The sequence below is a fragment of the Parambassis ranga genome, chromosome 3 (genome assembly GCF_900634625.1).
Source record: "Parambassis ranga chromosome 3, fParRan2.1, whole genome shotgun sequence".
In the NCBI taxonomy this organism is placed as follows: Eukaryota; Metazoa; Chordata; class Actinopteri; family Ambassidae; genus Parambassis; species Parambassis ranga.
In genome coordinates, this window is record NC_041024.1 from 20,287,031 (window position 1) to 20,314,831 (window position 27,801).

At 40.5% G+C, this 27,801-nt stretch overlaps 3 protein-coding genes across 4 annotated transcripts; 1 reads left to right on the top strand and 2 right to left on the bottom strand.

Annotated features, from left to right (window-relative positions):
• Positions 1 to 1,997: 1,997 nt before the first annotated feature.
• On the bottom strand, positions 1,998 to 7,105 carry tm2d3 (TM2 domain containing 3). Of its 2 annotated transcripts, none has more exons than XM_028402822.1 (6): positions 6,953 to 7,105; positions 6,467 to 6,568; positions 4,229 to 4,389; positions 3,922 to 4,096; positions 3,330 to 3,405; positions 1,998 to 3,227 (listed from the first exon to the last, which is right to left on the bottom strand). In XM_028402822.1, the coding sequence occupies exons 1-6, from the start codon at positions 7,056 to 7,058 to the stop codon at positions 3,062 to 3,064; spliced, it is 786 nt and encodes a 261-aa protein (XP_028258623.1). In that variant the 5' UTR covers positions 7,059 to 7,105; the 3' UTR covers positions 1,998 to 3,061. The 2 variants fall into 2 exon arrangements, with proteins under 2 accessions (XP_028258623.1, XP_028258621.1); XM_028402820.1 differs by having other exon boundaries at positions 6,935 to 7,097.
• A 508-nt stretch (positions 7,106 to 7,613) lies between these two features.
• Positions 7,614 to 16,123, bottom strand: tars3 (threonyl-tRNA synthetase 3). Its single transcript, XM_028401467.1, has 19 exons — positions 15,791 to 16,123; positions 15,437 to 15,520; positions 15,149 to 15,336; positions 14,869 to 14,992; positions 14,578 to 14,702; positions 14,180 to 14,297; positions 14,032 to 14,096; positions 13,851 to 13,929; positions 13,576 to 13,722; positions 12,549 to 12,647; positions 10,825 to 10,991; positions 10,536 to 10,698; positions 10,290 to 10,427; positions 9,784 to 9,861; positions 9,601 to 9,701; positions 9,298 to 9,402; positions 9,120 to 9,192; positions 8,906 to 9,020; positions 7,614 to 8,159 (listed from the first exon to the last, which is right to left on the bottom strand). Exons 1-19 carry the CDS (start codon positions 16,109 to 16,111, stop codon positions 8,011 to 8,013), a joined length of 2,439 nt encoding a protein of 812 aa, XP_028257268.1. The 5' UTR covers positions 16,112 to 16,123; the 3' UTR covers positions 7,614 to 8,010.
• Positions 16,124 to 17,184: 1,061 nt separating this feature from the next.
• Positions 17,185 to 27,755, top strand: ulk3 (unc-51 like kinase 3). Its single transcript, XM_028402772.1, has 17 exons — positions 17,185 to 17,289; positions 17,706 to 17,846; positions 17,998 to 18,138; positions 18,367 to 18,487; positions 18,667 to 18,762; positions 18,918 to 19,061; positions 19,566 to 19,648; positions 20,636 to 20,791; positions 20,978 to 21,083; positions 21,196 to 21,236; positions 21,351 to 21,453; positions 21,765 to 21,829; positions 22,197 to 22,275; positions 23,307 to 23,347; positions 25,044 to 25,091; positions 25,249 to 25,312; positions 26,608 to 27,755. Exons 2-17 carry the CDS (start codon positions 17,742 to 17,744, stop codon positions 26,622 to 26,624), a joined length of 1,410 nt encoding a protein of 469 aa, XP_028258573.1. The 5' UTR covers positions 17,185 to 17,289; positions 17,706 to 17,741; the 3' UTR covers positions 26,625 to 27,755.
• Positions 27,756 to 27,801: the final 46 nt, after the last annotated feature.

The following is a 27,801-nucleotide window of genomic DNA, read 5'->3' on the forward strand; positions in this document are numbered from 1 at the left end:
GCACAGTGAGATGATGGCTACCTGCAGTAAAAATTATGTCATGGTAAACCCATGAATTATTTTGCACTTGTCATTATTTTAGACAATGTTAGAGCTTTGTTATCACTTCATCATTTGAAAACAAGTAATTGTTTTAGGGGGTAAAACAATTACTCTTTTGTGATTCTACATTACAAAACACAATCATAAAGTTGATCAGTTGCCAATACTTTTTTTAGGCCTGTATTTGTTGCCATGTCCTCAGGTGGTATCGAATGCTCCATAGCAACTGTTCAAATGTGAGAGAACGGTGCACACAGTTGGATGCTCGTAGAGCCATTAGACTTTTAGATTCATGTGGTTTCAGCCTGAATTAAAAGGTGTTTTGTTGGTGTTTTCGTTTTGGCTACGTGTGTTATCTCCTGCAGGAGAAAGTATAATGGGAGACCACAGTAGGTCAGAGCCTGTGCTCCAAAATTCAGAGATGCGATGGGGCTAAAATGGGATTGCATAAGAGAGGAATGAATAAACTTTTGTTCTCCTCTTAGCATAATTAGCAATTCAAAATAAGGAAGTCGTGATACTGTCTGTCTTTGACGGACATTATTTTGGCTCAACTCCATGTGACTGTTCATTCTAACGGTGTGAATAATGATTAATAATGGTTACCGGGAAATAAAACTCTTATTCTGTGATAAGGTTCTGAGAGAGAGTCTATGTAATTACTTAATTATAATACCTTATTATAAGATAGTTTCATACTCACTGCAGTGGAATAAATGATAGATAATAGCAAAACCAAATACAAGACAGGCCATTATGTGTGATTAGGCAGTAGGTATGCTTGATGAAAAGAAGTGCTTTACTTAAGACTTAATTTTTCTCGGATAATTGAAAAGATGCAGCAGTGAGATTACATGAAAAATAAAAGTCCTGAAAAGCTTTTTGTATGTGCTCAGTATTAGAAGTTAGGTAATGTCAGGTCATTGCGAATCGAGTCCACTAAATTATTCCATCACTGTTACTATTTATTATACATGCTTCTAAAGTAAGTAATAACGTACTCATATAAGCTGCCAGTCACGCCATTGTTCCCTGTCAATTATATGCCTATTGACAGATAAAGTTAAATTCAATCTAAATAAAGCCATTAATGTTACACAGACAAATGAAAGGCATGCTGAGACAGAGCCAGGACAATCGTGAGCTTCTACAGGATGTTGGTGTTAATCACGTAGGCCTATGTGCACAGCAGAAGTCTCCTCCTCGACTCAGAAGCATGACAAACACTTGCATCAGTCTGTGGGAGAGAGCTGTAGTGACTGAGTGGGTGGAGTCACATTTGAGGAACTAGAATTAGGGTGGAGTAAATTTACAAAACTCAACAAAGCAGCCAATTGGAAAACTCAACACAAGAACTCGCTAGAAGGGAGAAGTGTTTTTTTTTTTAAACCATGTTATGTAACAAGAAAGCAATGGTAGCTAGAAATAGTGGAATCACACAGTAATGCTGTAAACAAAACTGGCACAGAGTATCACAACTACAACATCTATGTGCTGCAGTTCTGGTTCTTGCTCATGGGCCCTTAGACTGGATGAGGAGCAGGTTGCACGTCAGTCACTATGTTACCCTCTTGACCTCCTCCCTCCATCATGGGGCCTGTGGATAAAACAAGCTTCTGGCACAACTTGCTGTGTTTCATGTGACAGAAAGTACAGACACCTGTGAAAATGACCTCCACTAATAATAGTGCTCTGAATTCCTACTACAGGCTGAAGGAGGAACAGCCAGACTCATGCTCATTTTAAAGAAAGAACACATCCTGTGTATTGACATCATGCCGACCTGTGACGTCTCTTTTCTTAAGGTCGAGCAGGCAGAGAAAATATGACCACATTACCGCCCTTATCAATTTGAATGCTATGCCACACTATAAATAAAGATTTATAGACACAGGTTATGTGCTTACCTGCAGCTTGTTAGCAGCATGGATTAAAATTAGATAAACATGTGTGTATACATTTTACATTTTTATTTACACAACTTAAAAAAATGAAACATCAGTTACAGTGTCGCAGCAGAGAAAACATGACACTGAAATAAAACTATGTACATAATGTGGATGGTCTCAAGCAAAGATCTTAGAGTTAGCACAGACATTATGAATCAACTGAATGCATCAGACATCTTTGCTGATTGCTAGTGCACCACATTTTACGTGCTTCAGTGTTAGTTATTGAATGTTACTTGTGCCTGCAGTATGTGATGACAGCAATTATGTTTTTTTTTTTTCTTCTGGCTGGGTACCAGCTGTTATTTATCACTACAGTAACTCTTATTTATAAGCATTTTGCAAAAACAGATGTTCAACTTTTGATTAGCTTTTCAATGGCCATGGAATCATATAACAAGCCCTCTGGGCAATGTCCTTACAGTGGTGGCCTGCACTGTAAGAAGAAAAAAAATAAAGCACAAGCACAATAACTGTTAAAATTATCCACAGTAAATCTGTTCTCAATTCAAACATTAACATTAATATTAATGCTTCCAGGTCATAAATATTACCTTGCAACTTTTCCTTTGTATATGGAGTCACTATAAAAACCTCTGTAGCCATGGATACCTCTTGACCCACCGTGATGTATTTACATTTTGATACAGGAGGAACAATACATACATGGCTCCAAGGTGACAGGTTGTCTGTAAAAGAAACGCTCCACAGGAAGCCAAAGCTATCTATCTATCAGCATGACAGAGCCTAACCACCGGTTAAGTCAAACCAAGTAGATAGACATAATTACCATCTCTTCATCTCCCTGCACAGCTCCATCTGCAGAATCTCAACAGGAGATGGACGCAGAATGATTGGGATTGATCTGATGGTTGTGTGGGTAGAGTCATCGTTGGTGTGAAAGGAAAACACTTCCTGCCTGTTAGCAGATGGGATGAGGACGTGTTGCACAGAGAGCCTGGGCAGGCAAACATGCTAAGAACACAGCATATCAGATCTTCAATCTTTTGAGAGTGTTGCAGTGTGAAGCGGAAGCGAGCTTAAATCTGCCTCGTCTCCAGAGCTTTGCTTCAGATAAAGAGAGAACCATCAGCAGGTCCCACATAACCAACCCCAATCAGAAGAACATCTATCAAAGTCCAAATGCCCAAGCCTCCAAAACTGAACAGCTTGCCCAGCCCCTCTCTCCACTGGCCCAGATAAAACCGATCTGCCCCAAAACCACCGAGTGTAATGCTGCAGACAGAGGAAAGGAAAAACGGAAATGATATTAGAGCACACATACAAATTCAAAAATATTCATTTTCTAAGCTGGTCATAAGCTAGTATTAAGTTTACCTGAGTGCTAATGCTGTTGACCATTTGTATCCACCAGTCCAGTTACAATATAAACGTTTTAGAAATCGTCTTTTACCTACAAGAGAAAAAGATGTTTAGTGGACACTGAACTGTGACCAACATACAAACTAAAAAACATTTGTTTTTGCAATATATAGTGTTTTTGGGCCACATTCCAGCCCTTACCCCTGTAATGGTTTACATACTATAATCACTGATTCAACATACGCATTGTTTATGTTTAGATGTACATCCCAAATACTGATGTGCTTCAGTAATTCTTGTCCCTGAGGCAGCTGACTAACTTGTTCACAGTTCACTAATGTGTGCTCATTTCAAACACTTGAGACTTAACGTGAAATAATTATTGAAAAAAAGCATGTTACTAAGGACAGCTGATGTCAATGACCTCATATACAAGTTACTTTGGTGAATGAATGTCCCCGACAAAAAATAGATAGCTAAAGTTAGCAGGACCCATCGGCCACAATAGACACATTCATAGGAATTAATTTCCATCCCGTGGAGCAAAAGTTTGAATCTATACAAAGAAATAGGTTTTCACAGTAACTCTTCTTAAAATAACTATTACCTAAACAGTGTACATGGTCCAACACGTCACAGGTGGCGTTGTAGCGTTTGCGAGGGCAGGAGACTGTCATACAGTTGGTGGCGTTTGAGCAGCGGTACTGAGATGGATCTAGCTGCCAGCAGAACTGACAGGTGATAGACAGAGTGAAGTTGGTTTGCTGCTGTCCCGAGTGTCCCTGCAAAAACACAAAAATTCACTTCAATGCAATTTCCTTTTAAATCCTTTTTAAATCCAATTTGTAATCCAAGTAGCAGCCATCTACAATTTTCTACCTCTGCATCACATATATATAAAAAAAACTACTCACTACACAGTGAACCCCTTTTTTGGGTTTACAGGTGAAGGAAGCTGCTTTGCCGTAGGTGCAGTTGTGTTGGTAATTGCAGTTAATGCACTCAGCTGGCAATCGACTACACAAACCCCCACTCGGACACGTGGAAGTGTAAACCTCTTCATCTGCAGGAGAAACTGCAAAACATCCAACACAGTTACAGGATTTCCATTTCTGGCTATAATAACCAAAGCAAATAGAGGAGGTATCTGTCAATCAAAAGACACACTGTGGGAGCCTGGATCCTCATGTGCATTATTTCCATTTCACAAATAAAGGGAACACTTAAAGAACACGATGTAACTCCCAGTCAGTCACACTTCTGTGAAATCAGCCTGTCCAGTTAGGATCAACACTGATTGTGAATCAGTTTCAGCTGCTGTTGTGCAAATGGAACAGACAACAGGTGCTGACCACAGACCATTTGGTATGAGGGCCACCGTACAGGGTGATTGGCAGATTCACCATTGGTGCCCTGTGCTCTTCATGGATGAGAGAAGGTTCACACTGAGCTGTCAGACGTGACGGAGTCTGGAGGCGCTGTGGAGAACGTTCTGCTGCCTGTAACATCTTCAGCATGACCAGTTTGGTGGTGGGTCAGTAATGGTGTAGGGAGATCCTCAGACCCATTGTGAGACCATATGCTGGTGCAGTGGGCCCTGGGTTTCTTCTGATACATGACATTGCTAGGCCTCATGTGGCTGAGCAGCAGTTCCTGCATGATGAAGGCATTGATGCTATGGACTGGCCTGCCCGTTCCCCAGACCTTAATTCCAATCCAGCACATCTGGGACTCCATGTCTCGTTCCATCCACCAACGCCATGTTGCACCACAGACTCTCCAGGAGTTGACTGATGCTTTAATCCAGGTCTGGGAGGAGATCCCTCAGGACAACATCCGCTGCCTCATCAGGAACATGCCCAGGTGTTGTAGGGAAGTCATACAGGCACGTGGAGGCCACACACACTACTGAGCCTCATTTAGACTTGTCTTGAAGAATTTCCACTCAAGTGGGATCAGCCTGTAATGTGATTTTCCACTTTCATTTTGAGTATAGTTCCAAATCCAGACCTCCATGGGTTAATAATTTTGATTTACATTGATCATTTTTATGTTATTTTGTTCTCAACGTATTCCACTATGTAATGAATGAAGATTTGCAACTGGAATATTTCATTAATTGAGATCTAGGATGTGTTATTTTAGTGTTCCCTTTATTTTTTGAGCAGTGTATTTTTACTATTAACACTATTCAAAAAGACACGTCCGATTCTTCAGGCACTGTCCAGAGTTCATGCTCATAATAGACTTTATCATTAATGGGTTTAGTAACAAGCTTGTGTCTAGTGCATCCCATTGATTCTCTCGCCAAACTGGTAAAATAGGTCTGTGGGAGGTAAATGACTAATATAACACTTCTGCTCTCAAAGAAAGCAAACCATCAAAGAGTCCTTGAGCACAGCCATTTCTCCTGATTGTTCATTAGGGTTGCCCGCTGGTCAACAATAGATATCTATTGCTTCTATGTTGTGAAGTAATTCACTCCAAAAATCCTAGACCACACTAAAGATTGATTTTACTTGGTGTGATATCGGGTTATGACAAATGAGTAATTTTAGAGAAGCAGTGTGTGTATGACTTATAGGGTTAACGCAGCATTTCTAATTGCCTTTTTCACTGGTGAATAATCGCCTATCACTTCAAATTGTGTTTCTTTGCATCTTTCACAAAGCCGACCACTTTGCTCTGCCATGTCTCTACAGCAGAAACTAATGATCACCTTAACTGTTATAATAGGGGGTAGAGTATCCCATGCACACACAACAGCATAGTAACCACGCAATATATTAAACAACAGAAATGTATCCATGGGGACTGTACGGCTTCAATAAACTCACAATTTTTTTTTCCTATTTTCCTATTTTCAATGATAAAAAATAACAGTGGTAAAAGTGCTGTTAAAATGTTATCTAGACCTCAACTGTGAACCATTATGATATGTTTCAGATTAGGTTTAATGCAAAAACACCAGACATTCCAGCCTCCCCATTGAGAGACAATACATTTTTATATGACCCTAATGCTTTTCACATGAATTGGAAAACTAATTGAGAAACTAATTGTCATCGATGAAATTACTCTTCTCGTTAATTCAAGTTAAAATACTGAGAAATACAGCATGGTTAGTACTGATTACTGGCAGCAGTGTTTACCTGAGGCTGCAGCTGGGACTACTGGGCTGGTGATCACAGCTCCATGCTGGGCATCTCTGGTAAAAGGAGGCTCCTGGCCGAAACTGGGAGAGCTCAGGTACGCTGACAAACAACCAGACCACATTGATTCGTTATAGGAAGAACAGATGATCTAGAAATGTGATCACTGCCTAAAAATAACTTTAGCTAGATACAGAGGCGAACTGGCAGCGACATAATATTAACTAGGGAGTTAACAGCAAATATAAATCATATGCTACGAATTTAACCGATAACGTCCGTTGTGTTTGAACAACAGTATTCAATCTGTGACAGTCACTGCATCGTTTTTTTCATTGCAAACTTGCTAGGTCATGAGCTAGATGAGCTAGGTACACCAAGCTAGCTTACTAGCTAAACCAATCAATGCTAACTCAGTAGGAGAAAGCTAAGCACATACGGTAGTTTGATAAGGGGAGTAATCTATACCTGTGCCTATAAACATACCGTTAGCGCATTGTGAGACCAGGTCCATGAACAATACGACGACAATTCCGTACACTTTAAGCCACCGTCCTCGATCAGGTCTCCATAACTGACAGACGGTAGCCATTGTTGCAACAAATGAAGCTGCGTTCACGTGATGTCAGAAAAAGATCGTAAACCTCACAATTTAAATCACAGAAGGGAAATAGTCACAAATAGGCTATAGGATATAGGAGGATATAACATTAAATATTAGGTTTAAACGCTTGAAAAATTTCGAGTTTAAGAAAATACAAAGTAAAAGTAATTATAAGCCTTGGAGTCATTAACGCGAAGTTAAGAACAGCATGATAAGACGGTTTTTATGATGATGACGATGATGATGACGATTCAGAAGGATACTCGCTCATCTGTGGCATAAACAAAAAGGGGTGAGTTATTTTGTTTCTTATGTTGTTTTTTATGTTTTTTTGTATAGAACAACTTACCCACACATGTGAACGCAACAAAATGGACCTAAGCAAAAGAAATTCAAATTTCCATTTCCCACGCCCACCTCGTCAAACCGCTGCCGTTCCAAAAAAAACAGTGTGTTCCAACAAAACAAACCCCTCCTATTTTATCATATCTCGTTCTTGTGGAAACATAGATCTCTTCTAATGGAAAGAAAAGAGGAAAAAAATACTATTTTTTGTAAATGTATTTTATTACTGGGTCCCTCAGGGGCAGAGCTTTGTGAAACAAGGTCAGTGTCACATTCACATAACTTTCAGCACAAGTCAAATTGTTTCCTTTGTACCTTTTCTTCCTCAACTTGGATTACCTGACATAAGTTGATACCCACACCACACAGAAAATGTTTCTACTCTCCTCATAAACATAAGCCATTCAAAACATTCAAAATAGTACCCATTCGTTTCGTTTCCTCACCACAAGTCCACTTGTTTCTGTGCCCGATCTCTACACTTTTTCCCATAACCATCTTTATTTGTGCCACCATTTGTCTCTTTACTGAGCATCCATCTACTCCTATGACTGAGGTATTCAAAAGCGCAGTCTACTTTATTCATTGTCTTTAATCAGAACTCTTCTTCTGCGCTTCGACAGCGGGATTGCTTAAGCAGGGTCAGCCGAGCAATCACCTCGGACACGGACAGCTCTCCATGGACTTTGTTGTCCCTGGTGCGCACATTGACACCGTTAGTCATCTTCTCCTTCTCTCCAACCACTGCCAAAACACAAGAAGACAACAGCTTGACATTGGCCAAGTAACACCATACACACACACACAGCTACCCTAACACAGTCTCTGTGTTGTGCTGCTGAATACAACAACTGTGGGTGGTCAGCCAGCTTGTAGGTCCATTCGCCGTATATTTACCCAATGAAGAATTTCTATTTTGACTCATTATTCTCTCATAGTGAGTCAATGGCACAGGTCATAACAGTGTTCATACCAATGCACATTCGAGGTTGTTGTCACGTCTAAATAAACAGGGCAACGTGATGTTTCATGCCAGTAAAGGCATAAAAAAAGCGATATTAAAAAACTGATAGGTGGACAGAGAATGTTTGAATGAATGAGTTAAAATATTTTAATGGGTCAGTTTGATTTTGTCTAAAATATTTGGTCAAATTTTTTTGTTTTTAAAACAGACTGATGGTCAAGGGGCAAACCCTCTAAACATGCAGCACAATGACAGGTTTCAGATACACTACTTTTTAGGATTCTAATCAGTTATGCACTTCCACTACAAAGGTGCCTAATCATCCCATCATCCCATTTCTGCAATTACATGATAGTGATGCCAAACGTATAGCCAGACTTATAAAACAGGAGCCCGGCAGCAGATGGTCAGACCCCACAATGTCTTGATCTCCACACCATGGAGTCAGACTGAGACTATATGAAGAGACAGAAGGCACCAAAATGATGCTTGGATGTGATTCAACTAAGAGCAACACTTTTCTCACCAAGAATGAAGTTATATTGGGCCAACTGAGCATTTCGGATTTTCTTGTTTAGAAGACAGCTCGAGTCCAGGTCAGCATCTGCCATGAAACCAGCCTCTGTAAACTGCTTACACACCTGACAGGTAGACATTTTAAACATTATTGATACATTATTCTTCACTAACTTGATGTATTGTAATAAACTGTGGCCAAGACGGGCAAGTGGAAGTCATACCCTCTTGGCGTAATCTTCAAAGGAAGGGTTGACAGGCACTAACATCACCTGACGTGGAGAGAGCCACAGTGGCCTAGTGGGGGAATGGATAATGATTTTTATACATTACTGACAGATCAATGCAGTGGTTGTGTCTTTAAAATCAAATTGCAAGAATGATGGAAAAAAAATGTCTTACCATTTCCCTGCATAGTTCTCTGTGAGAATGGCAATCATTCTTTCCACAGAGCCCAAGATGGCACGGTGGATGATGACAGGTCGGGCTTTGTCATCCCCATCCTTTCTGTCATCACAGCAAAAACAAGAAAATGACCCTTATGCTAAAATGTGTCGTCTTTTATACAACACTTCACCTTTTAAAGAATAAAACTGTGCAAACAGAGACACCTTCTGCATGAGAGGCTTAACATCCAGTGTAATCCTTGGTGCAACAAAGCGCACAGACTCAGCAGTCTGTCAGAGTTTCGATTAGCTGACTCACCCCACAAAGGTCAGGTTGAAGCGGATAGGCAGCTGGAAGTCCAACTGAATGGTGGCACACTGATGGTACCGTCCAATTGCATCTTTGATCTTAATGTCAATCTACAAATGCACAGTAAGAATTACCTTTTTCAGTTTGTATGTATAGCAGAGAATTATCAAAAACGAAAGAACACACACAGACCTTGGGTCCATAAAAAGCACCGTCTCCTGGGTTAAGTTTCCATGGCTCCCCGAACTCATTCAGACTGTTTTGCAGTTGCTATCAAACATGAGGCATAGGTTAACATGTAATTTAAAGCACAACAATGAATGGCAATTACTGTGAAGCCAGTGATAATGTATAGATTATACAGTTCAGTCTAATGTGCTCTTATTTACATTTGAAGTGGTGCCCTTATGAAACTAGACCAAAGTTATTACAGGAATCAAGTCACACAAATGAATGATGTCTTTTATTGACAACACACTGCCCACACACATTCAAGAACCTTCACAATGACTCACTGATCTGATACTACTGTATGATCGCACGGCAGGGAACCAGCTCCTACACAGTATCAAATCAGTCTCAACATCAGCAGGAGAGCTCAGGTATGGCAGCAGATGAAGAACAGGAGCTCTGCTTAAGTCATATTTTATGCACAATATTTTTCTTGAACTCCAACTATGATGCATGACATTGTTTACCTTCTCTGCCTGGTTCCACACTTCAATGTCACCCAGATACTTGTCTGGGCGAGTGGAGAGGTGAAGCTGGAAGGAGAATCCAAACACGTCGTAAACACAGCGGAGGAAGTCCAGACAGCCTTTCATCTCTGACTCGATCTGTGACAAACATAAAAAGAAAGGGCTTAGGAAATGACTCATAATAAGTAGGTACATGTTTATCCAGAAAGCAACCCGTTATCATGTCAGGAAAAACCACAACGTCACCTGATCCATGGTGCAGAAGATGTGAGCATCATCCTGCTGGAAACGCCGCACTCTGGTCAGCCCAGTTAATGTTCCTGACAGCTCGTTCCTGTGAAGGACCCCGAAATCTGCCAACCTCAGGGGGAGCTCCCGCCATGATCGAGGCCTATGGCTGAACATCAGACTACAGGACAACCAGAGAGAAGCAAATCAAATGAAGCTGACATGCATAGAAACACTGTGTCAGTGGTTTGATACACAAAGCATTGGGAAACAAAATATTTCCTCTCTGAGCGTGCTAAATTGATACCAGTGCCCAGGGCAGTTCATTGGCTTCAGAGCAAAGATGTCATCTTCCACGGGGAAGGAGAACATGTTTTCACTGTAGTGCTGCCAGTGGCCAGATGTCTCCCACAGTTTGCTGTTATAAATGTTGGGGGAGGCTACTTCCTGGAAGCCTCTTCTCCAGTACTCATCCTAAAAAAACAACAAAGTCACGTGAGCTAAACACACCGGCTGAACTCCACAGGTACAGAGCTGAAGTGAATTATGACTTCTGGCATGGAATCTTGGGCAGCTGGATTGAGAACCACATCTTGTGAGTTTTATTTATCGATTTCTTGCATTTAGCAAAACATTTAACAGCCTGTTAAGCAGCCAACTGTAGAAGGCTGGTGTAACTGGAATGGTTTCTGAGATTATATCAAACTGTGAATATCGAACCTGAAGGTGTAAAAGAAAAAGATGAATACAAAGTCAGCTTACACACAGATTCAAAACCTGAATGTCGAGATGTGGAACGTGAGTGAAATGCACTGCAGTTCGTAGAAGCATGTTGCAGCTATAAACATGAGATGGGTTCTCACTTGAATGAGCTCTCACTTCTGAATGTTTTGGCACTATGTTGTAGGGAAAATGCATAGAACACTCTTTCTTTCTTTTCACAGTGATAACAGATTTAAGTGACGTGATAATGATCTTGCACCCTTTCTGCGTAATAAATGTGAGGTCTTCTTGGCTTGGTGCAGTTTGTGGGTGTATGTCGAGAAAGTCTTCAAGATGTCATATCTTTGGTGACAGGTTTTAAGAGTCACTGAACTTGGCTGAGCTCTTAGGGAAAGTCTGAACTTGGAATGAAAACTTCCAATAATTTGTGCTATCTTTGTAAAGGCTTATTAGAAGTATAATCTGCAATCCTGACAGTTTGGTCAGTGTATCCAACAGTACAGTGTTTAGTGTGTTATACACTTAATGTTTAAAAAAGAAATCCTCTGTAAGGTTCAGGACATACTTTAGACTGCACAGCAATCAGTACTAGGCAAAGCCTCTGAGAATTTAACCTGATGAAGCTGAACTCCATTGTCACACTCATAGCTTACTGTATCTTTGTGCTGGCTGGTGATTGCAAAAGTCAGCTGTTAGTGGTCTGCATGTCAATGAGCTGGCAATCACCATAAGTACACTGGAAATGTGAAGCACAGCCTGAGCCTGGTGTACTCAGACCGAAAGTGATTATAAGCGTGTTTGTGTTGATCGTCCCTGAAGTGCGTCTTTTTTTAAAACCCTTAAATGCTGCATGGACGTTTTATGGATTTGTTTTTCAAAAATAAAAAAAATGTGGTGTTGCTTGACAAAAGCACTTCAAAAGAGCTCTCTGAAGTATTATTAAATGCCAATCAATATAATTTTGTTATGACAATTGGTTAAGACAAATCATATGGTACAAGAAGAACCCAAAATAACAGGCTGCAAGCATGCAATGAGTGACCATTCAGAATAACGCAGCTTTGTAACAAACAATGACTAAAAGGGTCATATTTTAGCACACTTCACCGACAGGAGGTATCCAATTATACACAATAGCCAAAGTGCAGATCTTTAAATCCCTCCTACACATCTAAATGCTACAGCCTATTATTTTATAATACTTCTAAAGCTTATATATTCCATATATTCAAGTGATATTTTAATCTAAGTGGTCAAAAACCTTATAATTAAAATAATCAGTGACAGGCATTCAGTTGGCACTCTTACCCTGATGAACTCTGTGAGTGTGTTGTAGATGTAAGCTCCACGTGGCAAAAAGAAACAACTGCCTGGGCTGAGGTCATGGAAGAAGAACAACTCCTGGTCCTGTGAAGTAGACAGAGATGTCTTTTTTTTTAACGATTTCACATATCCTTGTTATCTGCAGGTATAACCAGCAAGAAACCCTTCCAAGCACAGTAGGGAATAATCCAATCATCACACATCAGACATTCTGTCAGCAGCTGACCTCAATAGATTAAAAATAAAAGCTGACAAGGTTGCTATGCCCTCACAACTGGAGAGTTGGACTAACTTCTCTCAGAAGTCAGACTTATTCATTATGGATTCTAACATGAAACTTTCAAATTAAATCGAAATCTCCAAGATCATCATTAAAAAAACTGCATAATTTATAATGATGATCTTTTAAGTCTATGTACACACAGTCACATTTCTGCTAAAATTGTGAAGTATGATGTGTTCAATCAGTTTTCAACAGGATCCTAAATGGAGGTGCCAGGCCACACTGTCCAAAAGGTTACAAAGGTTGACTTGGAAAAATGCTGCCAGAGACCATCCTTAACCCAGCATGCCACTTTTGCCGCCTTCCTTCACCCGACTTTTACAGCATTATCTTAACCCTCGCATTTAATATGGAACTGTGTTACAATAAGTGCTGATTGAGGTGCTGCCATCTGCGTCTGACATGTCGGGAAACCAGCTGGGGTGCTTAGATGATTCACAGTCAACCCAAATGTGGCAATAAGAAGAAACGCAGCGCCCTCAGCTGGTAAAAATGTATTTCTATGTTGTTATAACCTCATAGTTAACGTTTGAAGACTGTGGGCATGATCCAGGTTGGTTTCAAAAATTTGCCACATCTATAAAACCACAAACCTAGACTGTTAGGGGGGAAAACGTCTACAAAAACCTGTGTCATATAATAGGGTTACAGATTCAATTTCTCTTTGGACTGATTTTAATGCTTAAACCAGCTGGGTGGGCTAAAACATGCCTGCCTACAGTGACTCACTTTGCCAATCTTGCGATGGTCTCTGTTCTTGGCCTCTTCCTGAAAACGCTCCCACTCCTTCAGCATCTTTGAGTCTGGGAAGGAAATCCCATAGATCCTCTGTAGAGTCTCCATGTCAGAGCGGCCCTCCCAGTAGGTGGAGGAGTTCTGATGACAGAGGCAGAAAGAAGCAGTGGAAAGTTAATAAATGACCTCAGAACAGCATGAGTTTATTTAGGGACAATTTATTTATTTAAACATTTGAAACACTATGTGCATTTTCAGTGTACCAGTACCTTGTAGATCTTCATTGCCTTGATCTTGCCTGTATGTCTGACATGGGGACCTCTGCACAAGTCAATAAGGGGCCCACATCTATCAAAAAGTTGCAGCTCTTAGCATTACAAAGTATTTGAAAAAAGAATTAAAAAAATCCAACACATTATTAAAATAGTGACATAGTTAAATCCAACTTACCTATAGACTGTAGTAGTGGGTGTGGTGACTTTCTCATTCAGAATGCGACACTTAAATTGGTTGTACTGGAAGGTGGAGACATTTTGTTATTACTGGGTTCACATTCTCAATTACCATTTGTTTTTCAGCGATGGTCTCATTATTTCACCTTAAACATTTTTAGCAGCGTCTCCTTGCTGATCTCAAGCCTCTCAAAAGGCTGTTTTTCCTTCACTACAGTCTTACACAAAGTCTCCAGGTCCCCAAACTCAGTACTGGACACGCCCCTGGAAAAAAGCAAACATTTTGGGTTCACTGGAAGGCCTGTCAGTGCTGCTTGTTTCTGTAACTTCTTGATTATGTCTGACATGATAATCCTGTGTTTCAACTTAGTACATTTTAAAGGAAACCTTCTGCTGTGAATACATTCTTTGCCCAGTAAAGCAACACCATGAACAACTGATTAAATATAAGTGAAATACATGATTGAGTTTCAAAAGGAAAGTCTTTTTTTTCCTTTTTCTAGAATCCATGGAAACATTATAAACTGCTCCTAGAACTACTTACTTCTGGCCATCTAAGAACATGTCGTAGTAGAAGCCATTCTCTATGGGGGGTCCATAACACAAACAACCTCCATAATAGCGCTCCATTGCTTCCCCCAGAATATGAGCGCTAGAGTGCCAGTACACCTTTGAATGAGACAGATGTATGTCATTACTTCTTGTGAAAAAGAGCTCAAGTAAAAGAAATGTGTTGTTTAAATGTATATATTTTTTAAATGAAGGACTATACAATGATGAACACATTTGAAAAGGAATTAGGTATTTTGTATGAACAAAAATATTCTGTACTCACAGCCTGTGCATCATCGTTGTCAAAACGCAAGATCTCAAGAGAGCAGTCCTGCTCGAGCGGTCTGTCCAGGTCCCACAGCTCCCCGTTCACTCGAGAAATCACAGCATTGTCAGCCAGGCCCTGGCTGAAAGATTGAGTGTAACATGGTTGTCTCACAAATGCATGATATTGATTTCCATCATTATAATGAAGAAAGAAACGTTTATTTTGATCTCACTGGCTGCCATTAATTATCAGTACAATTACAGACCATTGCTGAAACGTGCTGTTAAATACTAACCTGATATCACAAGCCAGCTGATATGGGGTGGTGACCCATGACTTGCCCGCCATTTTTCGGCCATCTGGCAGCTCCACAGTAATGGCCTTGCTGTTGGCAGCTTTCTTCGCTAGCAGGGCATCACTCTCCTTCTTCAGCTCCTCATACAGGCTGAGGCGCTCTCCGATGTATCCAGGCCAGGGATTCAGCTACAGCACATAAGAATCATTTTAAATCACCAAGAAATTGACCACATCTCAACCAAAACATAACAGTATTTTCTAAAGTTTTGTGACTGAAAGCACTCACCTCTTTGACTCCTCCACCTGCCTGTCCCTTATCCTGCTTCTTCTCCTTGTTCCTGTCACCTGTCTTTGTATCCGAGGGGGTCACCTGTAAACAGACAGATGGGCGTGTGTCTCCTAAGACTAACAATGCACTCTTAACAGTATTTCCTCCAAAGCTGCATTACTAATGTGTCAGGCATTCAAACTGTGCAGAAGTTCCAACACTGAGAGGGAAGGCTATTTCTGGAAATGAGCCGATACAGTTTCACTGGACAGCGGCCCGTTACTAACAATGATGCAATACTGCCACTGCTGCCTCACCATTCATATCACAGTAAATAAATTCAACATTTGCTGCTCCGCTATTTTTTATTACCTTATTCTCAGCTCGGTTGTTTATCTGCTGAGGTCTGCTGGTGTTTTTCTCTGGAGCTTTACCACTCCTGGGTCCTTGCTGCTTCTTGTTCTGCGCCTGTTCCAGCTCCACCTCCGCCTGCAGACCGCGCCGGAGGTGCAGTAACCGGTACCTGAGCTTCTCATTTTCCGCCCGCAGTTTCTCCAGCTCCGGGGAGACGACCGCAACACCTGCGGAGTCTGGACCTTGACTTACACCTTCCCGAAGAGTGGAGATTTCCCTGGTAAGGAAACGAATTTGCTCCTCTTGCGCGGCCAAACGTGCAGCCAAGCACTCCGCCATCTTTAAATGACCACCAATGACAGCCAACTTCCGGCAGTGCATTTTAGGCCTACAAAATAAAAGCTTAACCTAAAATTGAATTAAACTAAAATAAAAAACTAAATTATCATACAGAAGTTAGCAGTATATTTTTTTAAACACCTATTGTCAATATTACTGTGGCCATCATATTCGGTAAAACTGGATAAAAAGCACTACACTCGGAGCCAGGGCTATTTGTATAAACAACAATCAGAGAAAAAAAAAGGATAAATAGCTCCTCAGAATAAATAGCTTCTCAGGACCAGACATAAATCAGGGCCTAAATAACGTTTAATAATGCCAGGGTAAAGTCTGAGAGACAGGAAGAAGATCACAGAAAAACAAGCATGTAAAATATTTTATCTCCTAGGTCACTACTACTTAGCTCCTAGGTCACTACCTACCTACAGTTTAGCTGGCACTGAAATCCTCATTGTAAAAAAGTTTAATATTACTACCCTGTGTGTGACAGAGGTAGCATTCAGTTGTCATATAAATAATAGAGTGCACAAAAATCTCAAAAACCCCCTGCCATTTGAAGACGGGGCTGAAAGTAGCATCAGTCTGTCACCATGGTAACAGAAGAGGAGACCTCAAAAGTCCCCGGCCATTTGAAGACGGGGCTGAATTTCCAAATTCTGTATGCAAGTTTTGAAGACCAAGATGTTGGAAGTATTTTAAGCTTCGAATGGTTTCTCCATCTTGTAATTTGCAGGAGGAGTAGCATTTTGCAGAAGACATGGAAAATGTTTAATATCTTTAATATTATAATGTTTGCAGTTATTATTGACGGTTTCCACACATGTCCTGAATGAGCTGAATCTTTTGATGTTTGAATGGTTTGAATCGGCCCATGCATTCTGATTCATTCAAGATATGCTGAGCCAAAAAACGTACAGAATAATAAAAATAGAAGAACAAGAGTTTGGTTGCTGGGAAACCAAACTAATTGTTTATTAGATGAATTGCGTCTTTAAAAAGTGCAATTCTTAAGAAAAATCAGCCTCCCCATAATATGCAGTAACGGAGTACCAACGCTAGGGGCAGTAACTATTTGTCATTACATTTTGACGTCAGCTCCTCACTACACTGCAGCCATCCTGTCTGTGAGCAGCAATGTAAACACTGCATTTATTTCACTGTAGATTAACCTACAGGTACGTGTCAACTGCTGCATATTCTTCTTGCATTCTTGAGTATAGTTATGTAAATGCTTTGGTTTTTGTTTTTGGAGAACTCGAAATACATTTATTGGACATGAGACTATCATAGTGCTATGTTAGCTAGCTGCAACTTGTGTAGTTAGCAGAGTAAACATGAGTTACACCTGTATCCAGTGTAATAAACGTCCATTGGCGGTTTTCTTTCCCATTAGGACGACAAATACATGTTAGAAAAGCTTCAACAAGTCAGTCTGCGAGTCGACATATATTCGGCACAAATCACGCGTTTGTAAATAGTAAGGTAGTGACAGAGTAAACTTGAATCGTTTAGCTGCTCTAAAGGCACTACAACAAATGTCGTCAGAGGTCTGACAGACTCAGGGATGAAATATTTGACGTATCCTTTTCAGGCCAGCGTGGGAAAATCTAATGTCGTTCTGGTCATCATGGCTTCAACCTCCAGCTTTGCTCCTCCAAAACTAGCAGACTTCATCCTAACAGAGCGGCTGGGCAGTGGCACATATGCTACTGTCTATAAAGCCTACAGGAAGGTGAGTGAAGCCTCTGTTTGGACTGGTTCCCTGTGGTTTACATGGTATTTCAGGGTTCGCTATGGTTATTATCAAACATGCTTTTTATGTTACTATGCCAGTCCACTGCAGTTTGTACTTGAAAGTGAGGTTTCTAGCTGTGATGTTGCAGGGGAACAGTCGAGAGGTGGTAGCAGTGAAAGTTGTGGCAAAGAAGACTCTCAACAAGGCTTCTACAGAAAACCTGCTCACAGAGATTGAAATCCTGAAGACTGTACGGCACCCACACATCGTCCAGCTGAAAGACTTTCAGGTAAGTCCATGTTGTATTGTTAGTGAGTATCGAGGGGTGTGCTGTGTATATGTTTTCATTAGGGCCTGGTTAAACTTTTTAAATACTTTTTAAATAGTGTGTCTGTCTGTGAATAAACCAACGGAAAATAAAATAATAGAGCTTTGTTCTAAAATATAGTAAAATACAGCACACTTGGACTTGCTTTACTTTCATTATTTCCTTATCTGATGTCTTGTCTTTCATTAGTGGGATGCTGAGAACATTTACCTGATCCTGGAATGGTGTTCTGGTGGAGATCTCTCCCGTTTTATTCGCAGTCGCAGGATTTTACCAGAGAAAGTGGCCCGGCAGTTCCTGCAACAAATGGGTCAGTGATGATAAGAATATAACCTGTATAAATACATGCATTGTTTTCACTGACCTTAACAGCTTCTTTACATACCTGTACATTATACACATTTTAACATCTTTTCCAACATGGTGTGGGCAGCTTTCTATATGTGTCTGGTCTCATTGGGTATTTTGTACATGTGTCTGCACAAACAGCCTGCGCCCTCCAGTTTCTTAATGAACGAAATATCTCACACCTGGACTTGAAACCCCAGAATATTCTGCTGAGTGGCTCTGTCCTCAAACTTGCAGGTGATCTCATGCCTTTTTAATGTTTTAGTAATATCTAGAAAAGATTATTTTTATTAATGTATTTCTAATTTAGAAGGTCTGTACAGGAGTACATGGACGGGGGGGGTTATATCCCCAGTCACTCACAAAGAGTTTAATTTCTGATTTGCTCTCAGACTTTGGCTTTGCACAGTACATGTCACCATGGGATGAGCAGAGCGTTCTTAGAGGTTCCCCTCTTTATATGGCTCCTGAGATGGTGTGCCGACGCCAGTATGACTCCAGAGTGGATCTCTGGTCAGTAGGAGTCATCCTCTATGGTGAGCACTGTGCATGTCTTTTTAAAGTCTGTCACCTTCTTATTATTTTATGATACATCTTTATTATATATGTGCCCATTAAAATTAAGTATGTCTCTGCTGTTTATAGTAATATTTAAACACATTTTACTGCTATTCCAACAGTATATGCGGCTAATTACCTGACTGCCCCTGCAGTCATTAATCATGAAGTGGCAGGTTGGTGACAGGACCTTTTGTGGTGTTAATGGTACAGTGATTGTACAATCAAATTGCAATAACACATTAACAGTAATTGTACTGTGTGGAGTTACAAAGTACAACGAAAATAGGTGGAGTTCATGTCAAGGTTGAGGAGAAAACATTAATAGAAGGGCATGCAGATTTGATGAGTAACTTCTCATCAAAGCCTCAAAATCAGCTATGTTTACAAGACCTTATACGATATAATTATATATAACAATATAAATGTCATGCAAGAGACATTTTATTGATAACGTACTAACATTGTTTGTGTGCACATAGAGGCGCTATTCGGACGAGCACCATTTGCATCAAAGTCCTATGCTGAATTGGAGGAGAAGATCCGGAGTAACCAACCTATTGAAGTGAGTGAGGAGCAATATCTGTGCTTCTTCTGTCCTGGAGAAAAATTGGATCATACTAAGTTCTTGACCTGGCACATCAGACAGAGTTAAGCAAAGTAATGTTTTAAGCCCTACTTGGGAGCTGATTGAAATATGATCACAGTTACAAAAATACCTATCAATATAGACAGTTATCGCACACAAAACACAAACCTAGCTGGGACAGCATCATCACTTTTAGGCTACAGTTGCATAGCTTGATATGAATGATAAATAGTAAAAAATAATAAAATACCATCAGAATAAATTACTCCAATCACAGATGCATATTATCAGATCATTTTAGAAGTAGGACACTTGCCATAAGGTTAGATGTGACATACGGTATACTGATTTTAAAAAAAGCTGTTTCTCTCTGTTTTTGGAATGTTCAATAATATACCACTAGAGGGCGTACTGCCCCGCTCAAAGAAAACTGGCAGTTGAGGCACTCTCAAGCAAGACTTATTCCTTATACAGTATATATTTAATATTTAAATAAATATGAAACAAAATTGTTTAGATTTCCTCAGAACTTTAGCAGGAACACATATGTCTATGTTATGTTGTGTAAGTTTTTGCAACATATAGATAGATAACTATGATTTACATTGATTATAAATAACAAATAATTCAACTGTAAAATAATAAAAGGATCGGTAACTTACTAGTACAACTGAAAGCTGTCATTGTGTCCTGATTTACTTGCTGCACAAACCTCATCGGGACAGTTAAGGCTACATGTACTTTTAATGATGGAGGGCTGGAATGCCTGTGTCAGACATTAGTCTTAGACTTAATGGATTGCATTAGCACATGGCCCATTATCCAGGGATTCACAAAGGTCATCTTTTGACAGAAAGTAGCGATGTGAGACTCGTGTGTCTGTGGCAACAATGTGCTGTCCTTTTCTCCTGGATCATTCTGTGGTTTGGGTGCAACGTAATAAGGTTGTGTTTTGTGTATCAGCTCCCTCCCGGGGCCAGGGTATCCAAGGACTGCAGAGACCTTCTGTTGAGGCTGTTGGAAAGAAATCCAGATGCCCGGATCACCTTTGCAGAGTTCTTCACCCATCCTTTTGTGGATTTGGAACACATGCCAAGTGCAGAGAGTCTTGTGAAAGCTGTAAGAGAAAAAGTACAATGTAGATGGCCATGGGTTATTTTTGTGTGACTGGCTGAGCACATTTAAACGTAAACATTTATAGTTTTGTGCAGATAAGTACCTTATGTGTATCTTTATGCATGACTGCATGCAGGGATAAGCAAGTTAAGGTTATACTGGACACTTTCATTCTCTGTTTTTTTGCAGAAAGAGCTGGTCCTGCAGGCCATTCAGAAGGATCAGGAGGGGGAGAGGTTGGCTGCGCTCTCTCTTTACTGTAGTGCCCTTGAGCACTTTGTCCCTGCTATTCACTGTAAGAGCAACAACCACTCTCAAATCATGTCTGTGGTCTGAACCCTTCAATAAACTGGCAAAGAAATCTCACTAAATGTAAACCCAAACATCTCTTTCTCCTCCCTCTCCAGATGAGGCGGACCGGCAACGCAAAGATGCCCTCAGGCAGAAGGTAGGCTGGAAATCACTCACGTATGAATTACTTTTTATTTTCAGTTAGTTAACAATACAGTATCTCTCTCTAAGAAGGAATTATCTGACTAAATGTAAGTGAACCTTCCTGCAGGTCAGCCAGTATGTGTCCAGAGCTGAGGAGCTAAAAGCTCTGGTAGCATCTGACAACAGACAGAGCTTTGAGGAGGCCCGGACTTCTAGGGATATCCTCCGAGGTAAATGCAGCCTGATCAAACTTTTTTTATTTAGCATTTTTAGCGTTTAGCTTTTTTTTTTTTTAGAATTTAAAGCTAAAATGCTGACATTTGTTAATGGTTTTATTGTTAATATATAGATTTTTGCTATATGCACCAGTTTGCTTTTCACTTCTCATAGAGGGGCTGCTTTGCCTTGATGCATATAGCCTATATTATAAATCCCATTATGTCCACAACACAGGTGCCAGTAGATACTGGTGGAGGACAAGTCATTTGCTGCATGAAAAACTGTATATGTGTAAGAGTTCAGGATTTTCTTTCTACTGCAGAAATGTCTCATGACCAACCACGTCTGCTTGCTGCTCTGAAGATGTCCTCTGCTGCCATTGCTAAGGTTAGAATGGTTTACTGCTATGGAGATACTGTATACACAAAGTGGAGCAGTAATACTATCACAGTAAAAAAACAGAGCAGACAAAGTATAAACCAACCACCTCTACCAGATTGCTTTCCATTGCTATTGATTCCAAAACAAATATTTTGCAGTTTTGCACATCTTACATTGTGTCAACAATAAAGTTTTTTTCACTGTTTATACATTTGTCCTGGCTGCTTACAGAAAGCTTCAAGATTCAACAAGAATGAATAAATAATTTTTTGTAGTATTAACATACTGGTAGCATTAGTTGAATGCTAAAGTAAAATGTCAGCTTCAGTTTAGTGGTTTGGTTTACATCATTGTTGCCTCGGTCTCCCTGTAGGAGGAGAATGGATCAGATGATCATGAGGCTCTGGACATGTACCAGCAGTGCTTAGGAGAACTACTGTTGGCGCTAGCAGGTAAGCAAATGGCCTTTTTTTCCAGACAACATGGCTTCATTCAATTATAGAGTTTCTTACTGAGCCACCTCACTGCTGTCCAAGGTTAGCCAATGTGCCTTTTAACAAGGGGCCATTAAGGGACTCTTTTTGGAGGAACTGAAATAAACTATATGTAGAGATCTTTTACGAGGGAACTGCAACGTTAAGAAAATGGCAGAAATCAATATAAACAGAATGACTTCCAAAAAAAAGACTGATACAGGGAAAGAGACAGTGATGCATTGCACTTGGAGAGAGATGGGACACTTAATACGCGACAGACCAACAAACAGACGAGGGAGAAACAGAAGAGAAAACAGTGACTGTGTCTGTGGCCTGGCGTCCATTAGGCTGGGTTCATGAGCTCATCTCGAGGATTGGCCTAATGGAAGAGGTGGGATAGAGTGATCCAGATGTGGCTTCGAGCTGGGATGAGACCCGGTGCCAGCGCCCTGTGTGTGGCATGAGCGTTACCATCTGCTTCCCATTCAGACAGCACACATAATTTATTTGTGTTATTACACAATGGAAACAAATAAAAACTATTATCTCTCTAATAGATCAGAGTTCTAATCACAGTGCTATTGTCGGTTCAGCAGAGGTAAGAATACAAAGGAAGAAAAAAAGTTCTACCCACACCATCCTCTGTCATGTGTCAGGGAGCCTTGCTGTATGGCATAGCGGATCCCACCAGAGGGATTGTTGGGAGAAAACATTGGTTCTTTGTTTGGCCAAGAGCTCTTTGTTGCACTGCTTCATCAGCACCACAGAACCCTCCTCCTCCCTTTTCTCTACTTTCTGTCACTCTGCACTCCAGGATAACTGACTGTGAAAACACTTCCCTACATTAGAACCATTTCCCCCTTGAGCCTTACACTCCACACACCAGCGAAATCCAATCTAGTAGTTGACCTCTTCTTGAACAAACAAGGTGATTAGGTAGTGCACTCCTCTCCTCCCTTCCTCTCCTCATTATTCTTGTGTCTTTTTTTCCCCTCTTGGTGAGCCAGCCGAGCCCCAGGGCCGCAGGAGAGAGCTTCTCCACAGCGAGGTGAGTGTGTGCGGATTCTGGTTGAGTGCTCACAGTAGAAAATGACAGTCTCTCACCTCCAATGAGCCCTCGGCTAATCACCTTCCACATCGGATGATTCACCACACAACCTGTGAGCCTTTTTTTCCACAAGTCACATGTACATGTTTTCTGCAGTAAAAGCCAAATAACACAATTCATCATCCATTATTCTTGTTACATACACATAGATCACTGTCCACTTTATAATTGGAGATATTTATATCAACAATTGCTTTTCAGTTTTATGTGACAGAAAGTTATCGTCCCCCCAGCTGCATGCAGCCCTTTAATATCCTCATCTAATTGACAGAAATGGTCTTGATTTGGTTCATTCAGAGCACTTTAATCTGGAAGGATTCTGTCACAGCAAACAACTAGGTTGAGGCCTGTGTATGGTATAGTACACCACCATTACTGTACACAAAAACAGCAGAGAGACAATGTTACTGGCTGGAAGGTGAACACAGACAAACACTAGTGCCAAAAATGAATGGGCTCTCATAGGCCTCCCTATTCCCCATTTGAAGTTTTATGGGTACTTGTCTTAAGTAAATTCAGATGCGGCTGTAATAATGTAATGCAGCATTAGGGAGGCAGGGCTGAGGGGGATAAGATTGAAAGCATGTGTGTATGTGAAAATCCAAAAGAGTCAACACATGCTGCCATGGCTGGCCTCCATGTGTGTTCATATCTGCTGTAAAGCACACTTTTGTCTTTTAAAGCTGTAAATCAATATCCTGGCTTTCTATGTGTGAGTTGTAGCTTTGATCTAACCACTGCATGTTGACATAGTGTCATTATAGCTGAACATACATGGGATCCTGTGGCTTTTTGGCTGTTCTTTTAGTAAACATACCATGAAAACTCTTCAAATTATCCTTATGCTCCATATCTTTGCTCAGCCATGTATATTTGTCCCACTTTAATTGTATCTGGTGATTAAAGGGATTGTGATTAAAGTCATGTGGCCACATGTGGTCAAAGTGATTATTCACTCCCACAGATTGGTTTTTAAAATGGACATTGTGGAAGTCATTAATTTAGGCCCCCTATTATTATGATGTAATTAGATGTCACAGCAGAAATACTCAACAGGGCTTAATATTGTAACCTAGTGGTGATACAAGTAGGCATTAGGTACAAAAAGAACCTTTTTATCACCAGAGGATTCACTACCACAGCAAAGAGCACCCTCAAGCTTGTGATGATAGCAGTTACTACTTGCACATGGGGACCATAATAAGTATTGGAAGAAAATATAGAAAGGTTTAAGACACAAGCACAGGACAGACAGTCTGTATCAAATCAGCCTCTGACTTTGTCTTCATGCAAACATGATGTAGCAAGTGTAATAAATAAGTAGTAAGCAGGTATGTAATACATACAATAAAATGTGTGTAAAGAGTTTGAATCTACTAATCTAAAACCTAAATTATGACCTCACAATGGTGCTAGCTGGGAATTCAGCAAGCCAGAACCATGTTGTGGAGAAAAGTCTGAATAAAAGCAGTGGACCAGCTTGCACTGCCTCTAGAGCTACAGGCCTTTTTGTAATTTTAAACACGTCAGTTGATAATGTATTCTCTGTGAAAGCCAAAGAAAGACAGCGAACAGACACTTGTACTGAAAGTAATAACTTTAACCACATTTATTGGAATTCTATGTCTCTTGCCAGATTAAAAGCCTCATGACCAGAGCTGAATACCTCAAGAAGCATATTAAGGTAAGCAGCAATTCCTTCCAAGATTCAGCCTGCCGCTGAGAAAGCAGGTTTCAAAAAGATATTTTGTCAAGATTATGACTTCAATTTGGATGGTGCTAAATTAATGACACATAAAAACATTCTGATTCTGATATATGTTTATTTTATTTTTTTTTAGATGCAGGAAACTCAGAGAGACGTTTCACTGGATCGGGAACCTCTTGCAGATTCTGTCAGGAGCTGTGAGTTTCCCTGCTGTGTTGTGTAAACCTTTGCTTTGGCCATAACAGTGTGGTTTTTATAACCTTGCAGCCATACTGATAAGTAACTCTATGGAGTGCTGGGAAGGGAAAGGTTAAGCAAGGAATGGCCACCTAAAGTTGCAATGAAATATCCTTTCATAGAATTTTTTTTTTCACTAGTAAAATATGAGCCATTCTCTCGCTATGCTGGCCACCCTGCAGGGTTCCTGGCTCTTTTTGATTTTGTTTCAGTGCTGCCCGGGCAGCTCTGTGTTCTTGTAAAGCTTACTTTGTGAAAGTAGGATTTGGTGTAAGAATAATGTGACCATCTAAAATAGAAATTACAACAGCACACATATTAATTTTACCTCCCTCACTTACACATGTACACGTGGGACATATCCAACCAGAACATTGTAAGTGGCAGTGTGTCATTAATGTAAAGTTGTAATATACTTGAGTTTCCTTAGTCATAACCTGTATACACAAAGCATAATTCCCAGTATTTTCTGAGCTTAACTCATGGATGGATAGCGGATACCTAAAGCCCAGACAATATCCTGTTCCCAGTGAGAAATTCCTGGGGAATTATGAATAAAAAAACAGGGATGGGGGAAGGGCACCAACGACTCTAGAGGCCACTCAAGTTTCTTGAAGAATGTGGCTTCTTATTCTGATGTTATTTTAATAAAACCATGCCACAGTCAGCCATATATACTGGCCCTGGTCCAGCAGCAGCTGTAGTAGAGGGGGGTCGCAGCAACGCCCAAGTCTGTCTGGTGACCTTAGACTGCTAGACTACACCAAAATAAGCAACATACGTTTTGCTGAGAACAGTCAACCTGTAACCCAACAATTTACATTTCAGGCAGTAAGCTGCAGGCTTCGGTCCTGTAGTCCATGTACAGATGTTCCATGTCTTTAACTACAAAGAGGGGTCACTTCCTGTTCAGGGTCAGAATTCAGAGTGGTTTTAGAGTATATCCTGTTGGAAGTGCAAAAGTTTATCTCACAGTTACAGTTGTCCACTGTTATTATTGCATAAATTGGCAAAGAATGCCTAGGGAGCATGTCAATACTACATATTACATACACAGCTAAGCAGAGCAGAGGGTCAAAAGAAGACAGCTGAACAAGCTGCCCCACTTCTGAAAAATATTATCCAGTGTTCAATTGTGACAGATGAGACTGGAGAAATGTGATTTGAACATAAATATGTAAGTTTATTTAATGGAAATGTGTGGTAATACCTGAATGAACTGAACACTAACACATCAGTCTTTTCTGCCTCTCAGCCTGCTGTTTGCAGTGAGCGGGACGGCCACCATGTGAAGACTGGAACGCCCCACATGACTGACTGTCAGTCTCCAGGTTGGACACAGAGCCCTCACCTGACCAGGTTTCTGCTGGGGTCCAAAACACACCACATCCTAACCAACAGAGTAAGCTGTCTGGGTGGGATATTACAGTTCCCATCCAAATGTGGCCAGTGTTTTTTGGCTGTAACGGGAAGTTTTTTTTTTCTACCAGATGATTTGGCAGGTAGAGAACTTCTGTTTATTATTTTGCAGGTTGTTAAAATACTGAAAGTAGCCCTTGGATTTTTGATTTGCACACTGGTGAATGTGAAAGTTCTCTATTTTTTTTTTGCACTGTGTTGTTGTGCTGCTTAGCCTCTATCCCCTCCTCCCAACGCACCATTCATATGTAAATGCTGGACAGCTTGTATGACAATGCCACAGTGTCATGGTAAATGAGTTAAAATGAGACAGTTGCATTTTAGTTTCAGAACATTCTGAAGTATTTCCAGCACGCATAAAACTGTGAAAAACTGAAAAAACAATCAAACAGTAGCTGTGACGTCAGTGAGCATCATAACTGTATTGAAGCGTAGTATTAAATATATTATATAGAGGCCGGTACAAACATGTACGTACCCCCCCTTCCCTCTTTCTCCACTGCCTTTACTGTGGCTTAACCACAGGCTCACCATGCTCTCTCCACTGATGGAGCCCTCTCCACCACTATGAGGGAAAAACTGGAGAGGTGCGGCCTTTGCCTTATTTACACTAGCATTTTCTTAGGTTTGGCGCTGGCTGGGATACAGTGAGTTGTGGTGCTCCAGCAAAGCTTTATAACTAGGCCTCTGTGAAACAGTAAAAAGCTGAACGCTTGGTGGCAAGCTGATAATCCTCACTGTTGTAGGTCTTCGTGGACTGTTTTGATTTAACCACAGGAAATATTTCAATATTCCAAAAGGGAGCTTTACTTTGTGGATATGATTTTAAGGGTACCTGCAGAAAATATCTCAAAACCTAAGACAAAGGAGAAAAGAATATGTACTGTCTGCCTGTTGGCAAGTTTGCTTACAGTTGTAATTTTCTAAATGTATTTATTACATCACAAATTTGGTGGAAAATAAAAACAACAATCTTTAAAATGATCCAGACTGTATCATCCTCAGATGTTTTGTTAGCAACACAAGGTGA

Coding starts and splice junctions, on each gene's coding strand:
- ulk3 (XM_028402772.1), top strand. CDS start 17,742: ATGGCTTCAACCTCCAGCTTTGCTCCTCCAAAACTAGCAGACTTCATC. Junction 18,763..18,917: donor CTCTGTCCTCAAACTTGCAG/GTGATCTCATGC, acceptor ATTTGCTCTCAG/ACTTTGGCTTTGCACAGTAC. Junction 21,084..21,195: donor CTTTGTCCCTGCTATTCACT/GTAAGAGCAACA, acceptor CTCCCTCTCCAG/ATGAGGCGGACCGGCAACGC.
- tm2d3 (XM_028402820.1), bottom strand. CDS start 7,058: ATGGCTACCGTCTGTCAGTTATGGAGACCTGATCGAGGACGGTGGCTT. Junction 4,390..6,466: donor AGTCCCAGCTGCAGCCTCAG/GTAAACACTGCT, acceptor GATGTTTTGCAG/TTTCTCCTGCAGATGAAGAG. Junction 3,228..3,329: donor TCAACAGCATTAGCACTCAG/GTAAACTTAATA, acceptor CTCTGTCTGCAG/CATTACACTCGGTGGTTTTG.
- tars3 (XM_028401467.1), bottom strand. CDS start 16,111: ATGGCGGAGTGCTTGGCTGCACGTTTGGCCGCGCAAGAGGAGCAAATT. Junction 10,992..12,548: donor CACTCACAGAGTTCATCAGG/GTAAGAGTGCCA, acceptor TTGTTTTTTTAG/GATGAGTACTGGAGAAGAGG. Junction 9,862..10,289: donor TGTGGAACCAGGCAGAGAAG/GTAAACAATGTC, acceptor CATGTTTGATAG/CAACTGCAAAACAGTCTGAA.